This window comes from Citrus clementina, unplaced genomic scaffold, assembly GCF_000493195.1.
Source record: "Citrus clementina cultivar Clemenules unplaced genomic scaffold, Citrus_clementina_v1.0 scaffold_1, whole genome shotgun sequence".
In the NCBI taxonomy this organism is placed as follows: Eukaryota; Viridiplantae; Streptophyta; class Magnoliopsida; order Sapindales; family Rutaceae; genus Citrus; species Citrus x clementina.
The window spans coordinates 1,488,792-1,510,830 of NW_006263303.1; the positions used below are offsets into that span (position 1 = coordinate 1,488,792).

A 22,039-nucleotide genomic window follows, 5' to 3' on the forward strand; every position below is an offset into this window, starting at 1 on the left:
GGAGGCAATTATTTTAAAAATAAAAATGAACACTCTTCTTGGCAGGGCAATATACATTAGAATTCTTCCAAAGTTGGTAGCTTCTGCTCTTCTATATGTACACCTTTTTTATCAACAAAATTACCAGAATGTTTGTACTTCGGATAATACTTTTACCTTAGGCAGAAGCCAAAAATCAACAACCCTCAACAACCCATTTGGATTGACGGTGATACAAAAAATGAACGACGACTATTTACATGGAAGGTTGGATATCTCATCAGTTCAAATATCGCCTGCAATTTTTTGAATTGCAAAAACAAGGGATCTTCTTACCTTCATCTTCATGGTTAAAATGGTAATCATAAGTTATCTCTTCGCCTGGATAAATGTCTCGTTCTGCAAAGAATACGACCTGCAACCAAGATATCAGTATTTAAGCATCCAGACAAACCATACAATCAAACCGGCCCTCGAATCACTCACAGATTTGTATAAATAAACCAATGACCAACTAACAGTAATATATGAGTTCTGAATTACCTTCTTTTCATTCCTCACAGAAATCACTTTGGCAACACAATTTGGCTGGTCAAAACAAAGAAATCAGATTTAAATCAGACAACTAAAACACTTGAAGTTCATAGGCCAATGTTAATTTGTTTCATAACCTACTTGGACAATGGTAAAATGGTTTATTACCAGGCATGAATGGTTGACAAATCTAGCAATTCCCCCCTTGCAGGTTGCATCAATAATGTGCTCTTTATCAATCCTGAAGAAGTAGCAGGCACTCTTGTACTGAAGTTTTCTACCCGACTGATACTCAATTTCTCTTTTATCTGCCACCCGTAGCCCCACAATCTCGCCAACGTACTCAACCACCTACAAGGAACAGCGCATTATGCTTTCAAGCCAGAGGGAAAAAACGACTTTTTACATTTCATGAGACAAGCAGGTCAAACCATTTCACCACGGGAAATGAACCGAGATGTGTAAAGACCAAGGGCGTGAATACCAGACTTGTAAACTACCAAATGTTTCCAACCCTTCATTTGCTTGTAGCGAGCATATTCCTTCTGCAAATAATTAGAAAGACAAAAATTTCAAACATGGATATTTATCATGGAACCATATCTGCTAAAATTTAATACAGAAAAATGCTGCAACAAATATTAGCTGTTGCAACAAAAATTGAAATAGGTATTTTTGGGGGAAGCAAAACAGACAGTACCTTTAACTATTCTGGCAGACAAAATATCATAAAAAAGTTCAAGATGCCATTATAAGTACTGAAACAAAGGTCAAATCCGCAAATTCTTTTAATTGTAAGAACTACAGGATTATAGTTCAAAAGGATCATATCAAAATAATATAATGTAAAAAATTAAAATTTGAGCTGTGTAATTACAATTGAAGACCACAATATCTCATCCACCTTATGTAACCATAAAGTTAAGATCACGTGTTTTCCATATTGGTCAGTGTTTCCATCAACCACATAAAAGTCTCAAGTAACCATTACACTTGCATCATGAAAAGAACGTTTATGAGGACAGAATTTTCGATTATTAATGGTGCTTACTCAACTATAATGCAATTCAATTGTTGTTAAAAAAATGAGTAAGCAACCATTATCCAGTATAAAGGAACTTCAACATACCCGACAATCGTACTCGACATCTGACACCGTAAGCTTTGGAAGCCCATTCGTGGATGACTTCTGCCCATTAATGTGAATCCAAGCATTTAACTGCTCCTGGGGAACAAGGCATGCACTCTTTCCTCTTGATTGACCATGAAGGTTATGCCAAAATCCATCACGCTTCCGACCCTTGTAACCCTTCACATAGAGCAAAAGTATCAGTACAAGATGTCATAATAAGTCAGGCAGTCAGATATTAGTCTCCTCCCCAAACCCTAGAATAGAGTGGGAACCACAAAATCAAACACTGGACTAATACCTCAGTACGAGCACAGGTAAATTCCTTTTCTATTGAACAAACCACCTCAATGTCAAAGGGATCACTACCAGACTCACACAAGGGGTGAGTGGCATGGAGCACACATCTTCCATAAAATCCAACACTTTCATTCTCAGCCCCTTCAACCTCACTTTGCAAAAGACCCTGCAATCAGTACAACAGAGAAACTGAAAATCACATGCCAAAGAAAAAAAATGACCATTCAAAAGATTATTATACTTTATAATCATAACAGCTTTAGAAAAGAGGTAAAAAAGAAGATAAACAAAAATAACTGGAAATGCCAACAGTGAAAGAATAACACCATCAGAACAATTTTAAAAACATTAGTAATAGTTTCCAGGCAGAGAAAGCGTACAGCTCTACTCTTCGTGCTATTCAGAATACATGATCCACAACTGATATCTTGATTCAAAAAGAGCAAGAAAGATCACATCTTGCTATTTTTCTGGAGCATTCATTTATCATAAATGTCACAGCATTTTCCTTCTAAAGCAAGTTTTAAGGACTAGGGAAAGACAATCCCTACCGTGTATGTATGAAAGGAACTATGAAGTTATTAGCTATACGTGACTCAAAAACAAACTAAACACGCCTATACAGATTATGTTTGGACTTCAAAAAAAGGGGAAAAAAAATTCAGGCACACAGAACTTGCTAGAAAATACCCTCAAACTGGAAAGAATAATTGCATTTATGCAAAACAATGAAAAAGGAAAATACGTGCATACCAAGTACCAATCTTTACCTCCACAATGAAGTAATGACATGATTATAATATAATTATTAATCAGACAAGTTTCACAGAGTACAAGAAGAATTATAATCAGCCAAACCTTTTGGTGAGCACACCAAGGATGAAACTTCACAGAACAATTAACCACCCTGCACTGGATGCATGAGCCGCCTGGTCGATTACATATAGAGCAAACCTGGGGAAGAAGGTTACCATATTTAGAAATTCATTACAGAAACAAGAGAGACAAGCAACTATCAAAATTTTGAAGTTCAGAAATTCTCAATTTGAAGGCTGTGTTTACAACCTATTTTACACTTGTAGTCTCAAAACTTTTGACGGAATGGCTTGCAATTTTGCATAAATAAAGCAGCTGGCTGCCCTATTTGCTATTCCTTCACATCCATTAAATATTCTGCTTCCAATCAAATATGTTATTCAAATTCCAAAATTTTGAACTTAGGCCTACAGGGGTTATTCATCCAAAGCCTCTAGAGATGTTCACAGAAAAGCAAAATATATAAGAATAGAGGGAAAATTTTGACATTCTGTGCGCTATTGAGATGGCAAAGAAAGCCTATGAGACTTTCAGGAACTTTGATTGAAAAAACTTAAGCAAAAATTCACTACATATGACAAAAAGGAAGCAATATACCTAAAATATGGGCTTTTTGTCAGGTCACGACAAATGCACATTAGTGAATATTATCATTTACTTGCAAAAATGCATCGATCATGTGGCAGAAGATATAGATAATGCACAAGTGAAAAAAAAAAAAACTATTCTAAAGATGAAGATATCTAACGTGTTTTACTACCATGACAGCTGCCTGTGTGATTACACATACAATTAAATTCAGCCATGGTTTAAAAGTTAAGGCCAAATTTATGCTATTCACCTAGAGTTTATTAAATTCAAAGCTTACCACCAAAAAAGTTCATTAAGTTCAACACTTACCACATTTGCTTTGGGATGGGAAGCTCCAGATACATCAAAAGCACTCATGGTGTCAACATTTGGGCATCGTGTTCCAGGCGTCCAGAGACCACAGACCATATGAACCCACTGCTTAACAGTTGAATCAAATGCCCCAGCAGTAATGCTGTTATGTACCTTCACGTTATTAGCATTGCCCGAGGATTTCTGAAGAACATCCAATTGATTTGGAAAATCCATTTTCCAAGCAGCAGTACTTAGTGGCTCAGTATTTACAGGTCTAGAAACAGGAAGCATACTGCTTTCAAGCATAGGCCCAGAGGAATGCAACATATTGAGATCGTCTTCCATGATTTGAGCTGAAGAGACAGCATTCTTGTGCCTACTGTCAGTTTCAATATTCCAAGCTTTCAAAAGGCCTTTCACAATTGTGCGACTTCGCAACGCACAAGTCATTGCCCCACCACCATAACCACAAAGAACACAAACCTAGTGAGAAGTATTAAAGAAACTCAGTGTAAGTAGGCAACAAAATGAGATCAAATATGCATCTAGCGACTTCAAATGTGCCAAACTCTTCCCTAAAGAAACCAAAATTACCAGATCAAAAGCAGTTTGACAAACATTGAATAATCTTGTAAACGAGCAAAATCTATACATTTTATTATAAATATTAGGTTATCAATCATAAAATGTTCCCACACTTAAACAAATATGCTCTGAGGACTTAATGCAGCTATCTATCCCTTTTCTCCCCACCTCAATTTCAAACAAATTCAAAAACATCAGATGGTAATTTCAAAACTAGGAAACAAATTTGGACCCAAAGTTACATAACTATGAAGTTGTGATCCATTATATGGATGTGAGAAACATAACCCCTACTACTCTCAAAACACTCTAGTTGGAAACATTGGTAGCAGGGTTATGTGCATCTTACCAAGAGATTATACAACAACACCGTATAAGACACAGCACAGGAAATGCAGTTCATTACAGAATGCCTAAAACTGCATGAAAAAACATTTATTATTTAAAGTAAAAGCCAGGTCTTACTATATCTCTAGAATTGGTTCTGCATGGTCTGCAATACCAGTGGCCTTTAGGAACTTTGGAAACACCGTAGCAAGCCTGATGCACCTACATATCATGACCCTAATTAGTACAATAAAACCTCTATAAAATAATATTGTTGGGACTAAGAAAAAATATCATCTTAGCAGGGTTTTTTTATTTATCGATAAATGAATAATTATTAATTTAAGAGTTTTATATTTTAATTACTTGTGTCATCTTGGTATGTGTATTATTCCTTTGACCTAGATTCATGTACGAATTTCAAAAGCTATCATGTATATAAAAAAAAAATATATATTAATAAATGTTATGAACATGTACATAGAAGCCCAAAAATTAACGTAAATACATGGTACATAGACATAAAATTGTTGTACGTACTTCTCAAATTTAATACCCTAGAAGATAAAGTGTTTTAGAATAGATGCTTAAAGTACATAGAACATGAACTCTACAAATATATTGGTCACTAGTTTTATGTTTACTCTCAAATCATTAGAATTTTTTAAAAGAGTTGAAGTGAGAAAATTAGAGTTGTCAAGAAAAAAGCCCTTTAATATTATGAATTTTATATGTTAATTATTATTAGTATTTTTGTATTTGACTAATTATTAATTTATATTTTCATTGGACCCTAAAGGATTTGAAAAAAAAAAAAATTATCTCATGCATTTAGTGAGATTATTAATTTAGTACATTGGCCCAAGTAGAGACCAGAAGATTTTAATATTTAATCAAGGTTATTAAGTTATCCAACATTCATATATCAAGGTTTTACTAATGGAATAATAGTGAGAGATTCAGAAGAAATAGAATTGAAATAGTGCTGAACTGCCACTTACTTTGATAAAACATCGACTGCATTCTATTAAGCAATTGATTTCATCTTTGTTTGAGCCTCCACACACACAGCAGAATGCATCTGAATCCATAACATAAAGAGATCTGTGCTCTGGATTCAATCTGTATTACCATAAGATCAAAATAACCATCAGTATACTTAAACTAGCTATGATAGATATACATAATTACATACGAATATCAATTACTATATTTCATAGGAATTCTGTCAGTATAAATAATCTAATCAGACATCTTTGAGTATCAACTTCCTTACTTTTCAGAATTAACTTCGCTCGATGCACGAATGTTTTGCTTGCTACCCACAGCATTTTTCGAAACTTTCCCCGCTTCCATTTTAGGCATGCATTTTGAGATCTTCACAAGGGAAAAGCTTTCGGAAGTGGATTTTTTTCCTGGTAATTAAAAGTATTAGTACTGTAAAATGAAGTGTTAAATAAGGAACCATGGGATGAACCAAGTAGTAAAATAAACAAGTTTGGTCACATAAGACCAATTGACACGAGGTTATATTGACTTGTGAAATGAGCTAAACCCACTCTTCTTAACTGACTCCATGAAAGCACTAAAGGGCAAAAATCAACATCTGGAATAGACAGGAACTCTGAAAAGCACTAGCAAGTTCAGTCACCAGAAAGTCAGGATGGCTGCAGGATATCCCCTTAAGGCTAGCAATATAAATAAAATAAAAAGGCTTAATGACATGCATGCAGAAATACCAATTGTCAATCAACCTTCTGACCACATGGGTCAAGGGTCAAAGGTCATAGATCAACACATTGAACTGACTGTAGTAATCAAAAGCACTAGCAGCTTCAGTCAATCGAATGTGCAGGTGACTGTTTGAACTGCCTAGGTAGGCAATTATACTGTAAATGTTCACTATTGTAGATAAAGCAGTATTTAGTGATAATAGTTAGGTCTTACTTATTTACATAATCTCTTGGCAATGAATCAGTCAACTTGAATTCTAATTTTTACTAATAGCATCAACAATACTCAAAAGAAAAAACATAAAAATGATATTGGTATAACTACCATTATCTGTTAGCTCACAAAGACTGCGCTTCCGTATTTCCTTGCTCTTGGGCTTTGATTTAGTAAAAACCTTTCTGTTCAACTTACTGCAGTTTTTCTTGCTTTTATGATCAAGTTTTTTCTCCAACATTGAGTTCTCCTCATCAAAACCATTGGTGAACATCTTCTCATCTTCTTCTAAAGAAAGGTCAACGTTCATTTCATTACAAATAGAAGAATGATGGATCGCACTTTTTTCTTCTTTCAAGTTAGAGAATCCATTGTAACCAGCATCACTTCCGCAAAAGATAGTCTTCTTCAACTCATCAGGGAAAGTTTGTTTAGAGTCACAAGTATTTGGGAGTGTATCTCTTCTAGAAGTTTTAAGAATCCTACTTAGAGGAACTATTTTCGCAGGCCGCGATACATCTCCAATCAGTTCATTACATATTTCACCATATTTACCACATACAACAGGCCTTACCTTCCTTGAACAAATATTTACCTCACCACTAGACAATGCCTTCATACAACCAAATGACCTGCATCTCACACCATCTTTGGTGTGCACATGCGTTGGTTCTGCCATCTGAGACTTCCTAGTACAATCTGAAGTCCACGCCCTTCCAACTCCTTAATACCAGAAAACTCGTGGATTTTGCAAGGATTAGCTTCTATCTGAGAATCATTTCCATCTCGATCATCATAAATCATATGGAGATCTCTTTTACGAAAAAGTTCTTTGGATGAAGACAATGACCTTCCACATTTAGAAATAGGTTGAGGTGAACAAGCACCAGATATACATGTTTCCTGAAAAGATGGGTTATGCATTTTCACATCTTCAGATGAGAAAGGCAAAGAGTCCGTACCTTTAGGATATTTGTAAGGTACAGTAGAAGGGCCTCCAGTTGGACACTGTGGCACCAGCATCTTGATTTTCCTTGCTCTCTTTTTCTTCCCAGTTTTGACGCCTCTCTCAATTTTTTTGAAATTGATCTTACCATGAACAGCAAGCCTGGTATGGGTTTGCTTCCTGTTCTTTTTCCATGTCAATGAATTTAGGAGCTTAAGCTCATCAAGAAGACTACGAGATGATAGATTGTTAATATTTTTGGAAGATCCTTCCTTACTCAAGTTAGTCTTACAATTGGAGCCAAGGAACTCAGCACTTCTCTCACTTTCAAGTGCATCATCTGATGACCAGCATTTGTCAATTCCGGATCCTTCATCGACTATATGTTTGTTTATATATCTGGCATTCCCAACATCTGGAGTAGTAGAATCTAAATTGTTGCCCTGAACTGATGTGTGGGTAACAGCAGCAGCAGAACATCCTGACGAAATATTAGACATTTCTTGCTCTTTCAAGGAGTCACGTATCTTCATGGTTCCATAAGAGCATTTAGAAGTGGCATCTCCAAGCTGTCCATCTATGTTTCCTCTCCCATCTAACAAATCTTCTGCTGACAGGTCTAAACATGCCACAGTAGAAACCCCTTTATACTTGCTTGGCACATCTTTCCACTGAGAAGCATGACAGACATTACTCTTACGTACTTGCCCTGTCACTTTTGCCCTTTGATCTGAGGAAATTATTTTTTCCTTCAGATCAGTGCCATCTTTCACAAACTCTGAAGCAACTAACGTAGGGGTTACGCCATTGACATTTCCCACCTGGTCCTTGAAGGTATTTGGAGCATTTCCAATTCTTGACTCACAATTGCCACCCAAACACTTACTATAAGCTGTACAGCTACAGTGGCCCTGAAAATATGCATAGGATACTCCTGGATAGCATTTTGCATTTTCAATTGATGAACTGATGTGTTCACTTCTGCCAAGTTTGAAAAATTATATTGAAAATTGATGTTAAAAGGGTTAAAGAGGATAGCCTGACACGGTATTGAAAATACAAATAAATCTAGGTCATAAGCTTGACAAATCCAAAAAAACAAAGGGAATCAAAAAGGTTATACATATGAATCTTACATCCCGAAGAAATAATATGGACAGTGATTATGGGTTCAAGATCTAAAAGAATATGATAGTTCCAAACTAACCTCAATGGAAGCTGCTTATTCGAAGGAGGATCATGAGGAAATTGGCACTGCAAGTCAATTTCTCTAGAAAGCAATGGATTCCCACAGATCCAAGTTGAGAATTCACAAGAGTTGTTCAAATCTGGACAACCACAAAATTATCATACAACTTCATACTACAACTGGAATAAATGGATGATAAGAAGGTAATAACTCAAATTTTACAACAAAGAAGAGAATGTAAAAGTTCTTGCCTGCTATAGGGCTTGATTTCTCAATATTTACACCCAGCTTAGTATAAGCACTAGATGTGGGTGATAGCATGGCAACTGCAGAACTATCTCGTTGACTGGTAATATTAGGTCCAGGTGTCTGTTCTCCAAATGCTGATGGCCCAACCAATGGGCGTATGTTGACATTAGAAAAGTTACTTGTTCTCCCAGTCTCTTGGTCCATCCCAAGGGAAGATATTGCTTGCTGCTGCTTGGAGAGCTCCAGTATCTGCCTCAATGCAAGGAATCTCATATTATCATCAAGCAAATAAGGGCTTACACCAGTTCCCTCTACTGTTGGGATAGCTGGTGCCATCCCCTGCATAGAGGCTGAAGTAGCAAGGGGAGAGGCCATCGAGACTGCTTGTGATTGCAGAAGTTGTGATGAACCCCATGGTGAACCCTTCGATGTGAGAAAAAGATGATCAGTATGTCTACTGCTCCCAAGAGAAGGTACCTTCTCGGGATAGTTAAAAAGGTTTCGAGCATCAAATGCATCTGGTGGCACACCAGATGACTGATGTGAATAATAGATCTTGTCATGCACAACAGAAGAACAAGGATCCTTGCTGCCACCCATAGCTACTGGGCAAGTGCACCGGCTCTCCTGCTGCTTTTCGATATTAGAAACTGAATCTATTTTGGCATAAGAGCCATCTGCAGTACATCCTACCCCCTTACCCTTGTCCTCAATTCTGAAGAAACCCAACTCAGAAACATTCAATTGCCTTTCTGAACCATCAACAACAGTCCAGGGAACACGAACTGGGTTAGACTTGGCAGAATAAGGCTCACAATGAACTGACTTAGGTATGATATGATCACTACTGACCATGTGATTATTAGCTTTAGAGTTTGCATTCATCTCGGGTGCTGTACTCACATGTGCTAATGATGGAACCATAGAAGTTTTGGTTACATTGCCATCAAATTTATCCAGTTTGGTGGTATCTGTGACATTAGATATTCCAAATACATGGCGACCAATGTTCAAATTGCTTTCATTTCTTGCAGATAAATTTGCAGGGCCGGCAGAGCACTGGAACTTTTGCCTGAGTGCCACTCTTTCCCCACAATAAGCTGCTGCATAATTAAAAAACTAATCCTTCAACAAATTTTCATCCATAAAGCAATTCATATGAACATGCTAATATTGAAAGAAGATACATACCATAAATAATATGCTAAGTAAAAATGTTTTATGACGCACCATTATTAGTCATCTGCTCCAGGAAAAGTGACCTGGGTTGAGCAACAACTGTGTCTAATAACTTTGGTTCGGTGACTAATGGAACTGAATTTCCTGAAGATTGACTTTGTTGATATGGTTGCCCAAGCCTCAACTCTATGTTCGATGAAGTAGCAACCCTCTCTGCAATAACTGGATCACATGCATTTTTTATTTTGCTGACATCATAATTTTCATTATAAGTTCTTGAATTTTGTGCAGGGTTGGTGATGCACGGGTCTCTGGACTTGAGAAAAGAATCAATGTAAGCATGTATGGACTGTAAGCCACCATCTGGTCCGCTATCCACAAACTTCGAAGATGTTGAACACCTAGACGTTTGGCACTCCATCACTAGGTTAGTATTTTCCCGACTATTACTGTGATCTTTATCACGAAAAGCATCAATCACTGAATTCTTGTCAGTATAAGGGTTCTTTGGATAAACAATGCTGTCCCAGGGCTGTCCTCGCTTTATTAAACCCCCAGATGAACTGACCAGTTTAGCTAAGTCAGAATAGTTGGGCATGTTGGATGCAGCCATGCTAGATTTCACCAAACCAGCCGGTGCTGATAACGCTTCAGGCCAATCCCATCCAGTCTGATCATCTGGAACCCTGATCTAAAGCATCATAAAAACATCACCACCCAGTGTTCTCGTTGCTTCAAACACATGCCAATAAGAAATACAACTCTCAATTCCAAAGATAAAGAAAAATGAGAAGCTAAAGAACTATAAGGTCCCAAGAAATACTCACTTTCAATAGTTGTTGTACATGAGTATAACATAACATATGTGAGCATGCCTATGGAATGTAACTATAAATACAACCAATACCACCACTCTATGTCATAAGGCCGACTCTCTTGTTAAATAAACAAAGACGCCTTGCATGCTATCAGCTAGACAGACACAATAAATTTTTTACAAAGTAAACCCAAGAGCATAAATGATATAAGATCATACTAAAGCCAATTGGTAAAATCTTGCAGGTGGTGCAATAGGTCTAGAGTTCAAACCTTGCTCACATGGGTGGAAAGGGGATCTGATTTCCATTCACGCAATACTTGGGGAAAAAATTTCAACTAAATACAATGCTTAATTTCATACATGCATAAGCATTGAAGATTCACCAATTCATTGCTAGTTAGAATGCCATGTTGTCTCTACCTCAAGGAATATGGTAAAAGCTCTAAGTTGGACCATTGAAAGTAAGAGCAAGTTTCAAGCATAAGAAAATGGAAGAAAACTCACTCAAGGAGGAAGGGGGAAAAAAAGGTGGCTGACGATAAGAGCAAGTTTCAAGCATAAGAAAACTCACTAAGGGGGGGGGGGGGGGGGGGGGGGGGGGGGAGAGAGGTGGCTCCTAAAACAAAAACTAGTTCATAACTAGACTATCACACTTCACATTATCTATCCACATACTTCTTAGTTAATACCCAAACTTTCCTTCATACTTATGTGCATGTATTTACAAGATAACATAGACACACTCTCAAGTATTTATGCAAAAAAATGCAGCTAAAAGCATATAAACCTTACCCCAAATTTCCGGAAGTAGAGCTTTCGCCACTGAGCAATGGTCTCTCCACTTTCCATACGAACAGCATCCCCAGGGTTAACATCATATAATCCTAAATGCTGCAAAATAAAGAAGTTACAACAAATCTTCAAGCACAACACCAGTGCCAAATGCAATGCAAATTGTTTCCAAAAACATGAAGACTGTACATAATTTAAAGAACACAAAAATCAAGTCAAAACGAAGCAAAATCTACCTCACAAAATTTGGCAACAGATGTGTGAAAATGATGGCATGAGCAAACAATACCAAGGAGTCCTGTATTGCTAAGAAGCAGATTCCCGCCTTCTCGAATCGATTTTCAATAAAAAAGAACAAAAAATGTCAGTATATATCATCTACAACAGTGTCACTTATTTGATGAGAGGAACTAAAGCACTTACTTGCGCCCAAGCAAATTACACGAGGGCATTCGCTGGTACAAGCAGATGGAAGACAAGGCAAAGAAGAATTTGATTGTAGGGGCTCTTTATGTGATATTGGAATACATGAGCTAGGAATCTTTGCTGCATGTCCCAGACTTGTATTATGCCATTTTCCTTTTATGGAAGAAAAATCCTTTGCTCTCTCATTACTAGAAACCAACTGATGAATAATTGCCTTAGCAAGGTCTGAACTCTGAAGACTTACGTTCACAGTTTCAAGACCATCATGCAAGCCATATTTGGTACTACAATTGGAATTCGCCACAACTCTGGATGAGAAGATGGGGCTTGCCCCATTTTGGACATTTTGGTTACTCTGGCATTCAGATAGTAACCCGTTAGCAATTGGTGGAACACCACTTCCAACAGAAGTACTGATTACAACTCCACCATCAAAAGGGAGTTTGCTAGAAGAGGCATTGAAAGATTTCAGATTTGACTGTTCCTTAAAATCACACTGCAACAATGATGGGGGTGCAGAAAGAAGAGCCAAAAATGAATTTCCCAGTTCAGCATTGCCCTGCCTGCAGGAAGATCCAATCCGGATGTTGGGAACTGAGGAATCTTGCACCTTTCCACGCCCAGAAGATCTTAAACCATGTGTACCATGAGGATAAGAGCAGTAGCCAGAATCCATCTCCCTCTATATGAAATGAAAAATAAATTCATAAGTCCAAGGAGATGCCAAACCAAGTAGTAAACAAAAACAATCCATACATATCTGCACTGTTCCACGCACTGAGAAATCAGTTCATTACCGTCAATAAAAACTACTATTTGATTGAATAACACAAAGTTCAAACAAATCATAACTTCTAATAATACAAATTTTAAGGAAAGGACACAAATACTTGAACATTACAAACAAAACGAAACACTCCTCCAATTTCTTTCTTTCGTTCTATTACAGTGAATTATGTTTCTCCTACTTTACTTTCTGTAAGACATTTCAGTGCCATATATGTGACAATATCGTAAAACAAAAAAAAAAAAAATAGTTTCATGTAAACTCTTGTCCATGAAGAGAAGTTCTCACTATTGGCCAACTTGCCTAAACAATAACAGTAACAACAGGTAAGTAACAATGAAACGACAGCGCATTATCGTCAAACCTGATTTCGGGTTTCCAGTGATGTTGATGAGGCCATTGGTTGCGTCGATGAACCACATTTTATCTGCCATGAATTTTCCATCCCTCGCTACTCTCAAAACCCTAATCCTAACCTTTCTCCATAAAAAACACAAAATAAAATAAATCTAAAAAAAAAACAAAAATATTATCACTAAAATCAGAGGCCAAGCCAAAATGCCCGGCCAGAGTTTCAAATTGACACACTGTTGAAGTTAAGCAACGAATAAACCCTAAATTTTGCGGCCAAAAAAAGTGAGAGAGCGATAAAAGTTGTAAGGAGTGGTAGAGAGGAGTTGCAGAAACTGAGGAAAAAATGAAAGAGACTTTACAGAGAGAGCGAGAGTGTGATTAAAGAATCTGCAAAATTGAAGCACCTCGAGGCAGGATTTGACTAGACGCTGACAAGTTGACGCGTGTAATGTGTTGAGTAAATGTGAACGGTTGGATCTGGGATTCTGGCGATGGCATAAATTGGTGGAAGAGTGTGGGCCGTTGATTGTGAATACAGCTGGTATTTATTCCGCAAGGCAAAAATAAAGTGAATAGACACTGTACCGTTCCAGGAAAAAAAAACAAAACAATTAGGTCACGCCCGCGAAAGGGTGAGGTTACTGAGACGTGTTATAAGGGCATTGGCGGGAGTTGCAGAGGTGGGGAAATTTCTAGTGGGGTCCGCTTAATGGCTGTGCTTGGATGATAGGAAGCATATTCTCGTGCCAAGTACAAAAAAGCTCATTTCACCCACACTTGGGAGCAAGGCAAATCCTAGCCCTCTTACTAGCTTAGCTCAACTTACATTCGTTTTTAAAGAAAAGTATATATATATATATTTTTTTATCTGAACCACGAGTTGATTTTGAATTATATATTTAATTTCATACTATAATTTAAATTAATTATTATTCGTAATGTAATTAATTAAAATATTATTAAAATAAAATACTGATCAAAATGATGATTTCATATAAAAATAAGACAAAAATATTTGATTTCGTAATGCAATTAATTGACATATAATTAAAGGTATATACATAAATAGGGCAAAACTATTTGCCACAGGGTTAATTACTCGCATCTTTTTGCCTTTTGTCTGGGACAACTAGTTTGTTGAAGAAATATAAAAATAATCTTGCACGCACAAATTTTAAGACACCGACATGTACACAATTGTCTGAACATGTGGATTTAGACAACATAATTAAGTCTTCTTTGTTAGTGCAATTTTCTATAAAGATGCCAATGCTTATACATATTTGACACAACTCATTAAATCCACACGAACACAATATAAAATAATTTGATTTTAAGAAGATAGCACTACAACTTTTCTAGAAAAGTGCAATAAAAACATATTAAAAATATATTTTTTACAATAAAAAATTGAAAATTTACTAAATGGGTGACATGATAATAAAATGGAATAAAATGTGTCGGGTTATCAGTAAAATAATCTTACAAGAACTTACAGCCATTTAAATTTGAAACATACTAAATTAAAGAGTTCCAACTTATAACATTTCCCTCAAAAAGAAAAAGGGCAAGTGAAACTAAATAAGAATGTGCATAACATTAAACCATTTCACAAAAAATTATGAGGTTGCAATATCAACCATAGCTCAAATTAAGTTTTATTAACCTTTTGAAATTTAAACAAATGATGGTTTCGATAATTATTTCAACATAGAAATGAATATGCCGAAATCCCAATCTCACTGTAAATATACTTAATAATCAGCGAGCTCTCAGTTCAATTCTAAAATGATTGTGAAACAAGTCACTTTAAAAACAAAAATTGATTTGTAAAAATCTCGAAATGGACTAATGGAGCAATTTTTTTGTCAACCGGCTGAGTTGATTTCTCAAACTCATTGGGCTGTTTACGAAAGGTGCTGAATCTCTCACTATATTCTGCATCGGCCTAATCACCGAGCGAATTGAAGGTGCACGTCACCAGTGTGGAGTAGAAAAGTTAATGCTTACAAACAAACACATAAATTATGCATGTTTGATTTTTCTTTTTGGATCTAGACATACATAACAAACCATTTTTTGTACACATCTCCTACCATGAGGAAACCAAATGAATAGATGTGCATGTGCTTCTTTTCATTTTAACAAGAATACTCGGGGGGTTTAAGTGACAAAAACTACAATCAACCAGCGCTCAAGTTAAAAATGATGCACTGCCGAAACTCGTGGCCATGTAGGTTTTCTTAATCCTTAATCACTACCCCTTAGTGCTTGAAAACTTGTAAGTTGGATTAAATCTGTTGTTATCTCATCCATTTGACAAGTGTCTTACAGTCAATCAACGATAATTAAGAAGCTAAGCTATCTTGTAGGGCACCATCAGCACGAGCATGAGCTTCAAAAGACTAATGAGTTGGAGAGTTTAGACATGGAACAAAATCCAAATCAAACTCGAACGTAACTGTTTGCAAACTATGTGTCATTTTCACAAAAGAGATGACCGAGTGTATCTGGCTTGAATCAACTTTTAGAGCCATGATCTTCGATACATGCATATCTTGGACTTGGGAGTCTTCGACCACCGGCAAGTAAATGCCAAATCCAAGTTTTGCTATCCTCTCTCTGACTCTTGAGTCGGGGGAAGTTGAAGACATTATTATTTTAAGAAAAAGAGCAATCAAAGATTCTGGACAAAATTGCGGCTGCTCTACTCAGTATTTATTGTGGGTTTTCAGAAAAAGTTGTGTGATCATCAATCTAATTTCTATTTTTTTGTGCCACAAGGGAAGCTGGAAAAATCACAATAGAAAAACAATTATTCCTCCGTTAAATCTCAAGAAACAATAAGCAAAAAGGTATCCCTCCATTAAGCAAGTAGCCAAATACTCTCAAAAGGGCGTAATATGGATGATTGAAGTATAATGGGGACTCACGACTGGTACAAAAAATGGCAAAATTGTTGTGGTTCCAATTACTGAGATTAGTTTTAAATTTGCTTTGGGTTCTCAGTTTCCTATTCATCCTCAATCCTCTAACATTTGATTGAGTATGGCTTTTGAGCGTTTTGAGTTTCTCTGCTTAAGCTCTAAGGAAATACGCAGTTCACAATAGAATGTGAGATTAAACGGCTAGGGATTCAAGACCGTCCATGAGCTTAATCATTATTACATGATCAAGGCGAAGCAATTGATCCATTCAAGTTTTCAATCCTCCGAGACACTGTAATTGTAATTGAAATACCGAAACAATTGAAAGATCAAAAATGGCAAATTCATAAAGACAATAGAGATGTAATATTAGAAAGATTAAAACAAAGTTTTAATCCACAAAAGCATCACAATCTTTTCTACTCTAAAATGTTGACAGGCAAACCCTCAACTCACCCACTTTAGGCACCTATCCAGACTTTCTAACCCCAAAAGCCAAAAAGTGAAAAACACAACAGGAGATAGGAATTATTCTAGTTTCATTTTCTCTTCTTAGTCGGTGGCTGAGGAATTTCGTCCTCGTCTTCATCTTCGTCTTCTTCGTCATCGTCGTCATCCTCTTCTTCCCCATCATCATCGTCGTCATCCTCTTCTTCATCGTCATCATCTCCACTTGCACCATCACCATTGGCCTCAGGCTCATCCTCTGGATCCCCATTATCCTTACCTTCTTCACCAGAACCATCCTCCTCCTCACCTTCTTCATCATCTGGATCCTCTGCAGCATCATCATCATCATCCTCTTCATCATCCTCAGTGTCACTACCATCCTTGTTCTCAGGATCAGGCTTTTTCACTGCATAAAGCTCACCAAATGGAAACCTGCATGTAAAAACTTATTTGAATCCTCCCCTCTGGAACAACATGACAGAAATTAAAACAGGGCAAAAGAAACCGTGTCAAAATTCACAAACCTTCCAAATGCGCTAGGTTCTTTACAAAGGAGATCTGTTCCATGAGGCATGGTCCCTATCTGGAAAACAAAATCAAACCAATGCTAAGACAAGAATGTTTTCTCACAAGTATGTAATTTGTGAAAAGGGCACAATTATACAAGGAGTACTTCCAGAAGACTGTAAAGATCCTACAAATTAAAGCACAATTAATAATGACACGCGAGCTCATAACATCCCACTTCGCTCTACACTCACCTAGATGGTAGCTAGCATGCTATAATAGAAGTTCATACTTGGAAAAAGCTTCCTCTATTCTTTTTCCTTTTTCAGAAATACATGAATGTCAGGTCTATACAAACCTAATTCCAACCAACTTTTAAGCCATAACCATGGAGTACGATGAGATATGACGATAACCAGCATTAGTATTAGCCTATAAGTGATGGGTGTTAACCACTAGTTTATATAAATTCTAAAAAACACTCTCTCTGCTTTTTCCCCCCTTCTCACTCACTGTTATATGCCCATAATTAAGCTATCAGCTTTTCTTCAGAAGCTGTCAGTCCATGGGTGAAAATTAAGAGAAACATACATGACAAAATGCCACACTATATAAATTCTTCAATGAAAGACAAACGCTCTAACGTTCCATTCAATTCTCAAGTTTCTCCTCTAAGCATGCTCACTATTGGCTCTTGATTCAAGAGGGAGCAGATTATAAACAAACAACTTTATATTATTTCAATGAACTTTCTCCTAGAACAACCAAAACGCCCCATTAAGACATTAAATCTAAGCAGACATACCAAAAAGAACAGCGAATGACAATGACATTCAAATCTTCTACAAAAGGAAAGTGTCATGTCTTGCTTTACCAAACTTCTTCTTTAAGTAGCTGACTAGATTTTAAACAATCTAACAATTAAACAAAAACCCAGCTCATCCAAAACCCTAATTTATAGTTCACATGTACTACCATTCACAGCAAAGTTCTCTAATTTTATCCATTCCTCTCTATAAACAGGACCAAAAAACACAACCACGTGAATAAAAAGCACAGTTTTCGAATGAATTAGCATAATTTCTGAAAAATCAATATCTGAAAAATCAACCCTAATTGTAATGGGAAAAAATTTTCTAGAAAATAGATAAATGAGTAATTAGAGTAGAGATAACGAGAAATATTATATTACCACCAAGAGGGACAAGGAAATAGACTTTGCGGCCACAATGGCTGTCTCAGCAACCACAGCTTCGATCGCAGAGCGAAGAGCCGTCCCCAAAGCGACGGCGCTTGAGCAGAGGCTCTGTATTTCCATATTTAACATTGACCAATTGAGAGAGCGAAGCAGTTTAAAAAGAGGATAGAAACCCTAATTGGGAGAAACAATTGAAAGGAAAATTGATTGCTACAACGTAACAGTGAGAGAGAATGGGAATTTGGGTTTTGAATTTGGGGGTTTTAGTTAGGGGTTTTGAAGATATACATAAATATACACACTTGCTATCAACGTTGGCGACCACACTGGATCTAGAAAGAGTACGAAATTAGATAGAGGGTCACCGACTGGTGATTGGTATCAGTGTGACAGGCAAGATCTGGGTCGTTCAATGCCGATCATGATGTGTCTCAATATGGACATGAATTGTTTCCAAATCTAAATTTGGTACTAAATTCATTTGATTGGGCTAAATAAAGTTAATGAGCCTAAATAAAATTTAGAGAAACATTACTGATTTTTAGATGGATTGGGTAATTCAAAGAAATTGCTACAGTATCTATCTCCATTGAGATGTTCATAGATCAAATGAAAATGACAAATATATATATATATATATATATATATATATATATATCAATTGTGAAACGGTGCTGTGGCCATCCATAAAACCACTCAAATCTCCGAGATCACATGCATGATGTTTTGGTTTATTAAAAAATTGACCTAAGACTCGATAGAAACCTTGTGCACACACCGTTTGTATGTAGCTGGTGAAAATTCTTGTATAAAATAGTCACGCATGCATGCATTGTAATCGAACGCTTGAATTATGAAGAGGAATATAAAATAACTTATTGGTTCTCTTATTCCTTCCTTTTAATTTACTTATTTCTATTTATAATTACACTCCATTCAATACGTCCTGTAAGATTACACAACACGTTATCAGCACGTAATTGCCACCTAAAGTCAATGATCTCCCAAATGCATGGAGCGAGTTAAATCAACGTAGCCTATAAGATTTCAAGTCAATATATAATCAATTAAGTAAATTTTTAAAACAAGTGAATTGAGTACATTTTTTAATTAATCAATTGAGTTATTAACGAAATATGTTTTCCCTCATAAAAAAGAAGGATACATATATTTTTTTGCTCTCTAAAAACAGGTCGGGTGGTCATAAATGCATTTGGCGTTCACAATTACTAAGCTCGACTAATAATATAAGATACAAATTGTTGTTAAGTGAAATGTTTCTCATTCCCACCTATACCTTTTGTTGTGTGAATGTGAGGCTATTTCAAAATACCGGATCGTGCACTGTAAATTTGAATCAACTTATAAGAGTTCAAATTTAAATGTTAATGAGGAAGTTATGGTAGTTATGAAATTAATGTTGAAGGAAGTTGAGGTAGTTGAAAGAGACTTAAATTAAATGGTAGCTATTCGAAGATGTATTTTAAATAGACACCATTAATCTATAAATAGTAATCGATAGATTACTACAAGATATTAACTTATTTCTTAACTTCTTCAAATATACTTTTTTCACAATCCAAACACTACCACATAAATCATCATATTATATATTTATTTATTGTTGTTCTAAATTGTTGTATTTGAGTGTGCACTCTTACAACAATTACAGTCTTGTATTCACGAGACTATCTGTTAACAACCTATTTGCACCAAAAAATTATTTTGAGGGGTAAAAATAGTCTTTAAGGACAGTGTTGAGCACATCTTGACTTCTCTTTTTTTTTTTTTGGCATTTTATTTATTATCTTAATTCTTCTGCAACACTTTTTAAAAAAAATTTTATTACATAATTTCACCAATTCTTTTGTGCCCATTCAAATACTGAACTACAAACAAGATACAAGGTATCTAACTAAATATCAATGAATAAATTATGAATTACTAAAAATTAATGTTGTTTTACTACATTTTTAAAAACTAAATATGTATGTGCTTAACTGTTAGTCTGTTACTCAATTTAAAAGTTTGCGATACAAATTATAAATGTGAATCTTACTTAGGGTGCATTTGGGATTGAGGTGCTGTAACTTTTAAAATATAGCTGCTGCGGAAAAAAAAAAGTTGTAATTATGAAACAAAAGTTAGTAATATGTAGTAAATATAAATTTTAAATAATAATTTTGATAAAATTATTAAAGATATAATATATTTTCTATGATACAAGTAAAAAAACCACATCAACATAGCTTCAAAGGTACAATAACTAGTATTTACTAAACACTTTAGTGCTGTAACTTTTAAGCTATAGCAACCCAACCTCAATTCTAAACGCACATTTAAGCAATTACTTTTTATTACCCAAAAAATAATGAAATTATAACGAGCTAAACTAATTATTAGATTCAAATTGGAATGTTTTTATAGAATATAAATGTTACCAATATTTTTAAAATTAACTTTTAATTCGTATTATCCCTAAGTTTCTCATCAACTCTAAGATATAATTTCAAATGAAATTGACTGTTCAAATGAAATATTTTTTTAAATTAAATTTCACACCCAGTTATAACTAAAGATAATTAAAATGAAATCCAACTCAAAGTTAATCAATTAATTATTCCAGATTTTGAAAAACTCCATAATTAAGCCATTTGTTAGTCCAAATTAGATTGTAACTAATTAAAATTTTAGTTAGTTTCCGCACCCCTCATAACATGAGGCTGCATTCCCCATCTTTGCTTGAAGCAATTGTTGCATTAGCTAAACCCAACTGGCAACAATTTACCATAATAATTTTTTTAATTATTTAATTTACTTGTTTATTATAATAATAAACAAAAACAGATTTTTAGTTTAATATAATATTATTATTTATTTTTATTTTTATGTTCACATTATAATTATTAATATAAATTAGTAAATTTATAATTTCTTACTCAATAATGTTATATTATATTATTTTAATTATATTAAAAATATAACTAAATAATTTATTATTTAATTATATTATAATAATTAATCTATAAAAATTTATTATTATTTGAAAATTTAATATAACTAATAATAAACATCTAAATAAAAATAAAAATATAATATAATATAAAATTATTTAATTATATTATAATAATTAATAATAATAATATAAATAATGATATTAAATATTATTACATATGCTACAATACATATTACTCTAAACATGATAATCAATTAAAGTTTAATACATTTTAATGTGATATATTACAATGTAATATAGCCAATAAAATATAATATAGTGTGCTACCGCCGAGCGCAACTCTAACATTAAAGTCATGTCTACCCCTCGCGGGTGAACGTTGTCAGGACAAAATCTAATGTTTCCACTTGGAAATTCCGTGGCACAGTCGTAATGTTGTGAAGCATTCAAACCCTTTTTAGATCTTCTAAGCAACGTAACACAAAGGCGCGTCCATAAAGATCCTTCAGTAGTGGGCCCCACATGTTTTTGCTTTCGTACATTACCCGTGATGGTGGTCGTTGTCGTCAAATCACCTGCTGGTGGAAAAGTTTTCCCACACGCTCCAAAAGAAGAGCGTGGCTCACACCTTGTTGAGGTTGGGATCACGTATGAAGTCACTATCACTAATTAAGCATTATGATTAAAAAACTAAGGTTATGTTTATTTTTTCATTTAAAATTTGAATAGGTTTGAATTTTATTGAAATTTAAATAAA

The 22,039-nt window shown here is 35.2% G+C and overlaps 3 protein-coding genes across 3 annotated transcripts; all 3 read right to left on the reverse strand.

Annotated features, from left to right (window-relative positions):
• Positions 1-56: 56 nt before the first annotated feature.
• LOC18053984 lies at positions 57-7,121 on the reverse strand. Its single transcript, XM_024192445.1, has 13 exons — positions 6,614-7,121; positions 6,129-6,179; positions 5,832-5,970; positions 4,694-4,777; positions 4,578-4,647; positions 3,659-4,126; positions 1,944-2,108; positions 1,643-1,822; positions 945-1,058; positions 682-864; positions 523-567; positions 316-394; positions 57-103 (listed from the first exon to the last, which is right to left on the reverse strand). Exons 1-13 carry the CDS (start codon positions 7,119-7,121, stop codon positions 57-59), a joined length of 2,133 nt encoding a protein of 710 aa, XP_024048213.1.
• Positions 7,050-13,650, reverse strand: LOC18053985. The gene is made up of 8 exons (XM_006450287.2): positions 13,255-13,650; positions 12,101-12,785; positions 11,914-12,002; positions 11,678-11,776; positions 10,117-10,756; positions 8,889-9,989; positions 8,656-8,776; positions 7,050-8,429 (listed from the first exon to the last, which is right to left on the reverse strand). The coding sequence occupies exons 1-8, from the start codon at positions 13,333-13,335 to the stop codon at positions 7,142-7,144; spliced, it is 4,104 nt and encodes a 1,367-aa protein (XP_006450350.2). The 5' UTR covers positions 13,336-13,650; the 3' UTR covers positions 7,050-7,141.
• A 2,848-nt stretch (positions 13,651-16,498) lies between these two features.
• Positions 16,499-18,784, reverse strand: LOC112095911 (phosphopantothenoylcysteine decarboxylase subunit VHS3-like). The gene is made up of 3 exons (XM_024178703.1): positions 18,321-18,784; positions 17,146-17,204; positions 16,499-17,053 (listed from the first exon to the last, which is right to left on the reverse strand). The coding sequence occupies exons 1-3, from the start codon at positions 18,453-18,455 to the stop codon at positions 16,711-16,713; spliced, it is 537 nt and encodes a 178-aa protein (XP_024034471.1). The 5' UTR covers positions 18,456-18,784; the 3' UTR covers positions 16,499-16,710.
• Between the last annotated feature and the right edge of the window lie 3,255 nt (positions 18,785-22,039).